Below are 12316 nucleotides of genomic sequence, written 5' to 3' on the forward strand. Positions count from 1 at the left end.
GAGGTGGCTGCGGCTCAGCCCGAGGGAACCCCCCCCCCGTACAGCGTTCTATGGGGGTGTTCCCAGCTGCCCCGCCCCAGAGGTGGCTGCAGCTCAGCCCGAGGGACGCCCCCCCCCCCGTACAGCGTTCTATGGGGGTGTTCCCAGCTGCCCCGCCCCAGAGGTGGCTGCAGCTCAGCCCGAGGGAACCCCCCCCCCCGTACAGCGTTCTATGGGGGTGTTCCCAGCTGCCCCCCCCCCCCAGAGGTGGCCGCCTCTCAGCACCGGCCCAGCCGTCCCGTGTTTAATCCTGAATTCTAACATGCTGCTGTTTCTTTCGTGACCGACCCCGGGTGGAGCAGAGTCCGAGAGCCCAGCTCGGGGGCCGGGCGGGTCTGGGCGGGGCGCCCGGGGGGCTGAGCCGCGAGGCGGGGCACACGGAGCTGGGCGTGGTGCGAAAAGGAAGTTCTTTTATATACAAGTTTTGCCACATCCCCAAAAATATTTTTCTTTCCCCGAAAACAAAAATAATCTGCACAAAACCGCGGGGGAGGAGCCACATTTTGCCCCCCCCCAAGTGTCTCTGGGTAAGAAAACACCCTATGTGCCAGGTGGGCATGTGCCCCCGCCCCAGGGGCACCTATGTACAGCCCTGAAAGCACCCGGGGGGGGGGGCGTTAACCCCTTTAGGGCTGCTGCTTCCTCACCCCCGGGCTCTCAGCAGGAAGGGGGGGGGCCCTGCTGGCAGTAGGGGCCCCCCGTGCATATGAACATCGAGATAAGTTAAAAAACCCACAGCTGGGGGGGGGGGGGGGGGGGAGTTATTGCTCAATACGAGCCACCTGGCTACAGGAGCTGGGGGGCTGAAAGTGCCAATAGGGGGTGCAAAGGGGGGAGGGGCACAGACTGACTGGAGGGGAGCAGGACTCACCCCACACTGTGCCCCCCCCCTCGCCAGGCATAACAGGCAGGATGGGGGGGGGTCAGATAGCCCCATTGCTCGGGAATTGGCAAGTAAAGCTCAGTGGGGTTTTGAGAGGGGCTCTCATCAGACGTGCCCCGGGCTGTGAGACACCCCCCCCCCCCCCCGGCAGTATGGTGCTGGCTGCTGTCCCCCTCCCCTGGAAGCTGCTGGGGGGGCCCAGCCCCCCCATCGGTAGAAGGGGGTCCCCTGAGCTGGTGGGGGGAGCTGCTCCCCCCCAAGTTCACAGGCCTGAGATGTCTTCACGGAGCAAGTCTCTGAGATCAAGAGTGGGAGGGACCCCAGCTCCTCTCCCCCCCCACCTCGGGGGTCAATCCACCTCCATGGAGTCGCTGCAGCAGCCCCCCCCAGCATCGGGGGGCCTGGGGCAGGGGGCGGTGCCGGGGGGGCGGATCCGGTCCTGGCGCTGGTAGAACAGGACATAGGCGGCTTTCGACTGCGGGAGAAAGGGAGAGCGTCAGACAGAGCAGGGCCTGCTGGGAGAACCGCGCCGGAGCAGGGCCTGCTGGGAGAACCGCGCCCCACGGCGGGGGAGGGGGCAGGAGCACCCGGACTGGATGGGTCTGTGGGTTTGAGTGGGGCAGCAGGGCCTGCTGGGAGAACCGCGCCCCACGGCGGGGGAGGGGGCAGGAGCACACCGGACTGGATGGGTCTGTGGGTTTGAGTGGGGCAGCAGGGCCTGCTGGGAGAACCGCGCCCCACGGCGGGGGAGGGGGCAGGAGCACACAGGACTGGATGGGTCTGTGGGTTTGAGTGGGGCAGCAGGGCCTGCTGGGAGAACCGCGCCCCACGGCGGGGGAGGGGGCAGGAGCACCCGGACTGGATGGGTCTGTGGGTTTGAGTGGGGCAGCAGGGCCTGCTGGGAGAACCGCGCCCCACGGCGGGGGAGGGGGTAGGAGCACACCGGACTGGATGGGTCTGTGGGTTTGAGTGGGGCAGCAGGGCCTGCTGGGAGAACCGCGCCCCCACGGCGGGGGAGGGGGCAGGAGCACACCGGACTGGATGGGTCTGTGGGTTTGAGTGGGGCAGCAGGGCCTGCTGGGAGAACCGCGCCCCACGGCGGGGGAGGGGGCAGGAGCACACCGGACTGGATGGGTCTGTGGGTTTGAGTGGGGCAGCAGGGCCTGCTGGGAGAACCGCGCCCCACGGCGGGGGAGGGGGCAGGAGCACACCGGACTGGATGGGTCTGTGGGTTTGAGTGGGGCAGCAGGGTCTGGACTCACCTCGATCTGAGCCTCAGCCACGGGCGAGACGCTGCTGTCGTCAAAGTAAAACCAGTGGCCGGAGTCCTTGTTCCGGGCGAACGTCGTATCTGAGAGACAGGCAGGAGTGAGACCCTGCGCCCGCGGCGCCCCCCACTCCCGACCCACAGGCCCCCCGGCCCCCCCCCAGCTCGCCCGGCACCCCTCACTCCTGACCCACAGCCCCCCGGCCCCCCCCCCAGCTCGCCCAGCGCCCCCCACTCCTGACCCACAGCCCCGGCCCCCCCCCCCCCAGCTCGCCCAGCGCCCCCCACTCCCGACCCCCGGCCCCCCCCAGCTCGCCCAGCGCCCCCCACTCCCGACCCACAGCCCCTGGCCCCCCCAGCTCGCCCGGCGCCCCCCACTCCTGACCCACAGGTCCCCGGCCCCCCCCAGCTCGCCCGGCACCCCCCCCACTCCCGACCCACAGCCCCCTGACCCCCCACTCCCGACCCACAGCCCCCGGCCCCCCCCAGCTCGCCCGGCGCCCCCCACTCCCGACCCACAGCCCCCGGCCCCCCCCAGCTTGCCCGGCGCCCCCCACTCCCGACCCACAGCCCCCGGCCCCCCCCAGCTTGCCCGGTGCCCCCCACTCCCGACCCACAGCCCCCGGGGCCTCCCCCCCAGCTCGCCCGGCGCCCCTCACTCCCGACCCGCAACCCCCGGGGCCCCCCCCCAGCTCGCCCGGCGCCCCTCACTCCCGACCCGCAACCCCCCGGGGCCCCCCCCAGCTCGCCCGGCGCCCCTCACTCCCGACCCCCCCCCCAGCCTCGCCCGGCGCCCCCCACTACCGACCCACAGGTCCCCGGCCCCCCCCCAGCTCGCCCGGCACCCCTCACTCCCGACCCACAGCCCCCAGCCCCCCCCAGCTCGCCCGGCGCCCCCCACTCCCGACCCACAGTCCCCGGGCCCCCCACTCCCGACCCACAGCCCCCCCCAGCTCGCCCGGCGCCCCCCACTCCCGACCCACAGCCCCCGGCCCCCCCCCAGCTTGCCCGGTGCCCCCCACTCCCGACCCACAGCCCCCGGGGCCCTCCCCCAGCTCGCCCGGCACCCCTCACTCCCGACCCCCCCCAGCTTGCCCGTGCCCCCCACTCCCGACCGCAACCCCCGGGCCCCCCCTAGCTCGCCCGGCGCCCCTCACTCCCGACCCCCCCCAGCTCGCCCGGCGCCCCTCACTCCCGACCCCCCCAGGCTCGCCCGGCGCCCCTCACTCCCGACCCCCCCCCAGCTCGCCCGGCGCCCCTCACTCCCGACCCACAGCCCCCGGGATGCCCCCCAGCTCGCCCGGCGTCCCTCACTCCCCGACCCACAGCCCCCGGCCCCCTCCAGCTCGCCCGGCGCCCCCCACTCCCGACCCGCAGCCCCCGGGTCACCCTCTGCCCCCCAACCAACCCACAGCCCCTGCCCCCTGCATACAGTGCCCGTCCCGCAGGCTCCCGTAGTGGTTGGAGACGGCGATCAGGTCGTATTTGTGGGGCGCGGGGGCCACATCCGCCGGGGCTTGATAATGAAGTCAGAGAAGTCGAGGTCACTGCGAGGAGAGGAGAGGAGTTACGGGGGATTCGATCTGGGTCCATGCAGCCCAATGGGTGGTCCTCTTTTTTACACTTCCTGTCAACTGTTGTGCGTGGCCGTTCGCCAGCTGCCCCGCCCCAGAGATGGCTGCATCTCAGCGCCCGGCAAACAGTCCCATGCGGCGTTATATCCAGCCGTTCCCCAGCTGCCCTGCCCCAGAAGTGGCTGCATCTCAGTGCCAGGCAAACAGTCCCCATGCGGCGTTATATCCAGCCGTTCCCCAGCTGCCCTGCCCCAGAAGTGGCTGCATCTCAGTGCCAGGCAAACAGTCCCATGCGGCGTTATATCCAGCCGTTCCCCAGCTGACCCGCCCCAGAGCCAGCCGCAGTCCTCACCGGATGGGGAACTCCACAAGCGTGTCCAGCTTCTCGCAGGGCGAGCCGGGTGTAGGAGAAGCGCTTGAGGTGGATGATGAGCACCTCAGGCAGCGCCCACAGGTCCAGCTTCTTGGTGGCCAGCTGGTGCCGCTTGCAGGTGGGGCAGTACCTGGGGAGGCAGGGGGGCAGGGTGAGCCCAGGCCCTGGCGCACACGAGCCCCCAGCTCTGGTGCCCCCCCCCCCGTCCCCGTGGGCTTGGCTCTCACCAGGGGTTCTCCTCCTCCAGCGTCTCCACAGTGGTGAACAGCTCGACGCACTCCCGCAGCTTCACCGGCTGCCTCCGCTGCACGTGGCCCATGCACTCGTGTTTCACGTAGCCCTGCCGAGGGACAGGGCTGTCAGGGGGGGGCCCAGAGCCCCTCCCCACAGCGGGAGTCCCGTGGGTTAACACTCTGCCCGAGCCCCTCCGCACCATCAGGCCCTGCAGCTGGGAGTCCCGCGGGTTAACGCATTGGTTGAGCCATTCTTCCCACTCCCAATCAGTGAGGAGTCCCACGGGTTAACGCCCTGGTTGAGCTATTTCCCCCCCCCTCCGCCATCACTCCCTGCAGCGGGGAGTCCCGCGGGTTTGCCTCCTCACCTCTGCCTCCTCCTCATCGTAGTATCGCTTCTCATATCCGAGTCCCAGTCAGATGGCGATGTAGGGCTGGGCTGGGCGAGGGGAGACACCACGTTACCCGCCCTGCTGCACAGAGCCCCCGCCAGGGGACCCCCATCCCTGGCCCCCCGTGCCAGCCAGTCCCCACCCTGCTCCTCTGAGCCAGCCAGGCCCTGCCCTGGCCCAGGATCAGGGCCAGCGCCCCCCAGAGGGAATAATCCCCGTCCCGCCCCACTCACCATGCAGCGCGAAGCCCTCGCCGGGCAGGGCCGGGCGCTCGCTGGTCCCGTTGGCGTTCACCGGGCGCGACGGTGAAGAGCGGCCCGCCGGCGCCGGCACTTGCGTTTGGGCCGGTTGGCGGTGGGGGGCGGGGTCGCCTGGGGCGGGGACAGGGTGGGGGGGCCCCCCGAGCCCCCCGCTGCTTCCCTCCTCGGCCTGGCTGGCAGGGCCTTCACCCGGCGCCTCCTCCTCCTCATCACCTGGGGGGGGGGCAGAGTCATGAGCTGGCGCTGCCAGAGACCTCCTCTCCCCGCCCCAGACCAGGCCCCCAACCCTGGGCACCCGGGGGGCAGGGCCCCCCGCTGCCCCCAGACACACGCCATGGCCACAAGCCAGTGGCCCCCAGCGACGCCCCCTAAGCCCATCCCTCCCCCCAATGCCCCCCCAGCTCCACACCCCCCCCATGGGCAGACCCCGGCTTTCGAGGGGAGGGGGCAGCCAGGCTGAGCCATGGGGGGGAGGAGAGCAGACAGTCTGGATCAACCCCGCCCCCATGGAATGATGGGCTGGCCCCACAGCTCCGGCCCCAACTGGAGAACCCCTGATGGCCTCTTCCAGCTCCCCTGGCCCACAATGCCGCGGGGCAGGCAGCCCCGCCAGCCAAGTCCCCAATACCATGGGACAGACAGCTCCCCCCCCACTCTCCCCTCCCCCCACCTTACCCTCGCTCAGCCCGTTGGCCTGGGGGCCGTACAGATCTTCCTCCTCGCTCTCCTCCTCGTCCTCCTCGGAGCCCGATTGCGGCCGCCGCACGTAGCGCCTGCAACCAGAGCCGGTGGCTGAGCCGGGGCAGGCAAGAGAGGGGAGGGAACAGGGCACCCCGGCTGTGGGGGGGAGGGGCCCCCATTTCAGGGAGCAGGGGTCCCAGGGTGGGGGTCAGGGATCACCAGGGCGTGGGGTCCCCGGGGGGGGGTCCCAGGTGGGGGTCAGGGATCAGCAGGGCGTGGGTTCCCGGGGGGGGGGTCCCGGGGGGTGGGGGTCAGGGATCAGCAGGGCGTGGGGTCCCCGGGGGGGGGGTCCCAGGGCGGGGGGGGTCAGGGATCAGCAGGGCATGGGGTCCCCGGGGGGGGGTCCCAGGGCGGGGGTCAGGGATCAGCAGGGCGTGGGGTCCCCGGGGGGGGTCCCAGGGGCGGGGGTCAGGGATCAGCAGGGCGTGGGGTCCCCGGGGCGGGGGTCAGGGATCAGCAGGGCGTGGGGGTCCCCGGGGCGGGGGTCAGGGATCAGCAGGGCGTGGGGTCCCCGGGGGGGGGTCCCCCGGGCGGGGGTCAGGGATCACCAGGGCGTGGGGTCCCCGGGGGGGGTCCCAGGGGCGGGGGTCAGGGATCAGCAGGGCGTGGGGTCCCCGGGGAGGGTCCCAGGGGCGGGGGTCAGGGATCAGCAGGGCGTGGGGTCCCCGGGGAGGGTCCCAGGGGCGGGGGTCAGGATCAGCAGGGCGTGGGGTCCCCGGGGGGGGTCCCAGGGGCGGGGGTCAGGGATCAGCAGGGCGTGGGGTCCCCGGGGGGGGGGTCCCAGGGGCGGGGGTCAGGGATCAGCAGGGCGTGGGGTCCCCGGGGCGGGGGTCAGGGATCAGCAGGGCGTGGGGTCCCCGGGGGAGGTCCCAGGGCGGGGGTCAGGGATCACCAGGGGCGTGGGGTCCCCGGGGGGGGGTCCCAGGGGCGGGGTCAGGGATCAGCAGGGCGTGGGGTCCCCGGGGAGGGTCCCAGGGGCGGGGGTCAGGGATCAGCAGGGCGTGGGGTCCCCGGGGGGGGTCCCAGGGGGCGGGGGGTCAGGGATCAGCAGGGCGTGGGGTCCCCGGGGGGGGGGGGGCTCCCAGGGCAGGGGTCAGGGATCAGCAGGGCGTGGGGTCCCCGGGGGGGGGTCCCTGGGGACACTCACGAGAGTCGCTCCAGCAGCAGGCCGTAGAGGGCATCCCAAGACAGCTGCGACCGCGGCACGGACACCAGCAGCGGGTGCCCGAATAGAAACCACCCCGTAGCCCGGGTCGCCGTCGCGGGGGGGGCGCCCGCTCCCGCAGGTACACGGGCAGCACCAGCGCCCCCCCCCGGCTCTGCCAGCCCCCCCGCTACTCTTCGTACCTGGGGGGAGACAGCACTGAGACACGGCCCCCCCCACACAGTGCCCCCGCCCCCCCACTGCCCCTCCCAGCGCCCCACCAGCTCGTACCTGGGGGGGGACATGGCCCCCCCCACACGGAGCCCCCATGTCCGCTAGCACCGCCCCCTTGTGCTGGGGTGGTGGTGCTGAGACACGTCCCCCCCACCCCGCAGGGGACCCCCCCGGCACTCACACAAAGATGTCGTCTCTGTCCAGGATACAGCTGAGCGCCTCGTCCACCTGGTACAGCTTGTAGAAGCGATGGCTGAACACGTCGGCCACCATCATCTGGGGGGGGGGGGGGGAGACCAGCCCTGAGCACCCCCTTGACCGGGCCCCATTCCCTGCCCCCCCGAGCCAGCTCCCGCCCCGGGGGCCGGATGGCAGCCGGCCGACATGGAACAAAACGGGCATTTGGTGCGATATTGTCATGACCCCGGTGTGTGCCTCGGTTTCCCTTTGTTTCAAGTCTTGGGTCTGCTGGTGGGGACAAGGGGTGTTGGGGGGGAGGGGGCAGCAGGGACCCGGCTGGACGCACCTCCCCCCATGGCCAGGCAGCACCCCCAAAAAGACCCAGTGTAGACCCTAGGAACAGCGCAGCCGGGGGGCTCGCAGCACCCATCCTGGGGGTCCGAGAGCCAGCGCAGGCACTGACCTGCTCGGCCGGGACGCCCGTGTGCTTGGCCAGAGCCAGCAGAGATCCAGGACTTTGCCAGCCTTGGGCACGACCACTCTGTGCTGTGGGGGGAGACAGCCAGCGTCAGAGACACCCCCAGCACCCCCACAGGGACCCCCAGCCCCACGGTAACTACTGGATTCACTCGCCTCCCAGAGCTCAGGATACGACCCAGGAGTCCCGGCTCCCAGCCCCCTGCTCTCACCACTAGACCCCACTCCCCTTCCAGAGCTGGGGAGAGAACCCAGGAGTCCTGGCTCCCAGCCCCGGCTGCTCTCACCACTAGACCCTCTCTCCTCCCAGGAGCCGGGGAGAGAACCCAGGAGTCCTGGTTCCCAGCCCCCCCCACCCCTCCGCTGTAACCACTAGACCCCACTCCCCTCCCACCGCCAGGGATGGAACCCAGAAGTCCTGGCTCCCAGCCCCGCTGCTCTCACCACTAGACCCCTCTCTCCTCACAGAGCCGGGGAGAGAACCCAGGAGTCCTGGCTCCCAGCCCCGCTGCTCTAACCATTAGACCCCACTCCCCTCCCAGCACAGAAGCCAGGAGTCCTGGCCCCCCCGCTCTCACCTGCTGGGGCTTGCGGCTGGGGTCCATGTAGACAAAGAACAGCTCCATGGCGCGCTCCTGGCTGACGGGCAGGGGCACGCTGAGGTAGCAGAAGGGGTCGAAGGTGACGGACACCTTGCGCAGGCCGGGCACACCAGGGTGGATTTGAAGAGGCCGTGGAAGATATCCACGATGATGGAGTCGTTCCGGCGCTTGTGGTTCCGCCAGGCCTCCTCCGCTACCTCCTGCAGGGCGAAGGGACGGCAGGCTGGGGCGTGGGGGCAGCCGCCTCTGGGAGGGGCAGCCGGTACCAGCCGACTGGAACGCCTCCCGCCCGCGGCCGAGCCCACTGCCCTGCTCCCTGCCCCCACAGCACCTCCCGGCCCCTCACCTCGTCGGGCCGGCCGGCCCGCGTCCCGCAGCTCCACGTATTCCTTGCGCTTGACGCGGTTGAGGTCCTCGTGCAGCCCGTCCAGCAGGAAGGGACAGCAGCTCCTGCGCGTCGTGCTGCTGGTAGCCCAGGAACTGTGAGGCAAAGTGCCCCACCTTGGTCTGGGGGAGAGCGGGGGTCAGGGCCTGGGGGGGGTCCACCCTGCTCCCCGGGGCAGCCCCCTCCACAAGGGGAAGTGGGGGGATGCTGGCAGAGGAGGGGAATGGAGCAGGGGCCAGGGGCCGTGAGCATGCGCAGCATGACGGGGCGGCGTTGTCCAGATCGGAGGGCGGGGGGGGGGAAACTGGGATGGGGGGGCCGGTACCTTGAACATGCGCGGCACGATGGCGCGGTGGTGGCCGGACCAGGCCTGCTTCACCAGGTCGGCGTAGGCCTCGGCGATCTCACCCTTCATGCCCAGCGGGTTGCTGAAGTTGAGCTCCCCCAGGTAGTGGTTGTTGAGGAAATACTCCGTGAGGGGGGGCACATTGCTGAGACACTGCAACGGGGGGGGGCATGAGGGTCAGCAAGGGGGGAACCCCAAAGCTCTGCACCCCACACAGAACCCGGCTCCACCCTGCTCCACCACCGGACCCCATTCCCCTCCCAGAGCCAGAACCCAGCAGTACCTTTCAGCACAGGGTGCGCCCACGCCCCACCCCTCCCTGTAAGGAGCCGACCGGTTCGATCCAGCAGAGGGCGCTGCAGCACGCACATGGGGCTGCCGCCCTCTCCTGGAGGGAAGTGGGACTGCAACACTGTGTGTCATGAGCCCCGCAGGGGTCGACCCCAAGGGGGATTCCCTGAGCCCGGGTGCAGCAGCTACCTGGAAGGCGGAGTTCATGAAGCAGGTGTTGCCCAGGTTCGTCAGGCCGCAGACCCCCGGCTGCCCCCTGTACAGCTCCTCGTCCTCCACGGAGTTCCTCCTGGGAGCAGAGGGCACAGGCAATGAGGCGGGGCAGCTGGGGAACAGCCACACACAACACTGCACAGAGACAGCTCAGAAATGCGACCACCTCTGGGGCGGGGCAGCTGGGAAACAGCCACACAGAACGCCGCACGAGGACAGCTCAGCCAGGCCTGAGATGCGACCACCTCTGGGGTGGGGCACCAGGGTTATCCTGGCACCATGCCGCCCCTCCCCGTGAGAAAGGGGCACTCACATGACGTGGGGTCGAGAGCTGGGCCAGGTTCCGTCCTTGTTTCGCGTCTCCATTATCCACCACCTGGGGTAGATGAGGGGCCTCTGAGTTAGTTAAACCCACCTGCCCACACCCCCAGCACAGCGCCCCCCTGACCGCCAGGGGAGAGCACCCTCTGCCTGCCCCCGCCCCACGGCGCCCCCAGCCCCTACCTGCCCCGTGCTGAGGCAGGCGTCCAGCACTGTCATGTGGATGTTCCGGAGCCGCTCGCAGGAGCCGTCTGAGTTCTTCACCCAGACCCGGGTCTCGTCCTCAGGGGGGCACCTCAAACTGGCGCCGGGCTTCCTGGAGCACCGCGTCTGTGGGGAGGGGCATGTTAACCCACGGGACTCCCCACTGCAGGGCTCGGATGATGGGGGGAGGGGGTCGAAACACCCGCAGCGGCTCAGCCCCCCACCCCCAGACGCCTGGGTTACCGATGGTGTCCACACGGCTGAACTGGGCGGTGACGGGGCTGTCCATGTCGTTGTGCTGGCAGAGATACAGCTCCACCGGGTACACCTCCACCTTCTGCGTGCTGGGCAGCTCCACCACCTGCCGGCGAGAGACGGGGGCTGTGAGCCAGCCAAGGGGGCACCATCCTGCCCCGGCACCTTCCACACCCTGGCTGCCAGAGGGGGAGCTGGGCAGAGAGGATCATGGACCCTATGGACACTGAGCCTGGGAGTTTGGGGGGGCTCATACCTCCGGGCTTGTCCGTGTCCTGGTGCCAGCCCCCAAGCAATCCGACCAGGATCACGCGCGCTCCCGGGGGCTGGCACGCAACCCGGCCGCCCACGCCTGCCCCCCCGTGACCTGTGCCCGAGGATGCCCCCTCCCCTCACCTTGCGTTCGATGGGCGGCTGGTCGTGCTCCAGCCCGTACCAGCTCACCAGTTTGTTCCACACGTCCTCGGGCACCAGCACATACTCCTCGGACTCCACCAGCCGCTCCTTCAGCCGGAACGACTCCAGGTCTTGGGGGGCAGAGGACAGGTTAGCCAGCCGCGGCCGGGGTGGTGCCAACCGCTAACTCGCTATTGCAAGCTGCTAAACCACTACGTTCCCTAAATACCCCAGAGAATTCACCTCCGGAACTCACTGCTACAGGACAGCAAACCTCGCTCCCCTGCCCACGCAGGGTGAGAACCCCACCCTAACCACTAGACTCCACTCCGCTCCCAAAGCCGGGGAGAGAACCCAGAGGTGCTGGCTCCAGCCCCCTCTGCTCTAACCACTAGACCCCACTCCCCTCCAGAATCGGGTAAGGACCCAGGTCTCCTGGTCCCACATCCTCCCAGCTCTAACCAACTAGACTCCCCTCCCCTCCCAGAACTGGGAGAGAACCCAGGCATCCTGGCTCCCAGCCTGGTGGTCGGGTACCTTCGAAGAGCTCTGAGTTGTTGATGTGCCCCGGGAAGGAGCTGGAATTCTGGTCGCCCGATTCCACGTACTCCTTCCATTGCTGGTACCAGTGATTCTCCAACAGGTACCTGGGGGGAGATGGACCCAGCTGCTGCTCAGCGCCCCACCCCCGGTGCCTGCACCCCGCCCCAGGGCCACGTCTAGGGCACTGTTTAATCTCATGCCAACACTCCCCAAGCCCCTTGTTCCCTTTTCCCACCTAATCCGCCCTGCTCAACCCTGGCCGCTCTCACCCTCACCATGATTGTCCCCCCAGGTCTATCCCAGAGCCGCCTGCTGGGGTCAAGGAAAGAGTGAACCCAGGTGTCCTGGCCAATCCCTAGCCAGAGAAAGTCTTCTCCATCCCAGCTGGGTTCAGGATTCTCTGTTTTCCTTTACAAAATTGCTGTACCTCATTATGTGCTGCTGCTGCCCACCCCCAACTCGCCCCAGAGGTGGCTGCATCTCAGCACCAGGCGAGCCGTCTGTGTGTACTGTTATGTACAGCTGTTCCCCAGCTGCCCCACCCAGAGGTGGCTGCATCTCAGCCCTGGGGGAACAATCGTTTGCAGATGAGTCAATGAACTCATGCTGCCTGGAAAGTCCTAACTTTGCTTCCTGGGGAGTCCGGGACTCGGGGACGGGACTTCCCAGTTCTGAGGTGACATCAGCTATTTCTGATGAAGGGACTTGTTAGCAATTCACTCCCTCCCTTGCTGGGACTGTCCCAGGACAGCTCTGCCTGGCTGCAACCTACTTCCTAGCAGGGCTCCCCTATAGGGGAAACGTCACATGGGGACGGCTCACCCGGCGCTGAGATGCAGCCACCTCTAGGGCGGGGCAACTGGGGAACAGATGCACAGCGAGGCTGTGGGAACTCTCTGAGCCGTGAGCTGGACAATTAACTGTCCTCGATTGTAACCTTCTGGGGGAGGGAGGGTGTGAGCG

General features: G+C 69.5%; 2 protein-coding genes across 2 annotated transcripts in view; both read right to left on the reverse strand.

Moving 5' to 3' along the window:
- Nucleotides 1–432: 432 nt before the first annotated feature.
- Nucleotides 433–11573, reverse strand: USP11 (ubiquitin specific peptidase 11). Its single transcript, XM_065570996.1, is given in 30 exon segments — nt 433–1397; nt 2185–2273; nt 3622–3699; nt 3702–3736; nt 4116–4150; nt 4152–4266; nt 4364–4476; nt 4738–4764; nt 4835–4839; nt 4995–5234; nt 5697–5794; nt 6910–7006; nt 7009–7079; nt 7168–7197; nt 7322–7416; nt 7784–7821; nt 7824–7866; nt 8376–8494; nt 8497–8599; nt 8746–8763; nt 8765–8836; nt 8838–8906; nt 9110–9283; nt 9611–9710; nt 9948–10028; nt 10143–10246; nt 10248–10285; nt 10403–10520; nt 10811–10941; nt 11348–11573. Coding segments are annotated over 28 exon segments (2259 nt in total). The 5' UTR covers nt 10449–10520; nt 10811–10941; nt 11348–11573; the 3' UTR covers nt 433–1271.
- A 569-nt stretch (nt 11574–12142) lies between these two features.
- The window catches only part of CDK16 (cyclin dependent kinase 16), a 17535-nt gene continuing 17361 nt past the window's right edge, over nt 12143–12316 (reverse strand). Inside the window, 1 exon segment of the mRNA XM_065570997.1 lies at nt 12143–12212. Coding sequence (XP_065427069.1) covers nt 12143–12212 — 70 coding nt within the window.

The sequence above is a fragment of the Chrysemys picta genome, chromosome 17 (genome assembly GCF_011386835.1).
Source record: "Chrysemys picta bellii isolate R12L10 chromosome 17, ASM1138683v2, whole genome shotgun sequence".
NCBI lineage: Eukaryota > Metazoa > Chordata > Testudines > Emydidae > Chrysemys > Chrysemys picta.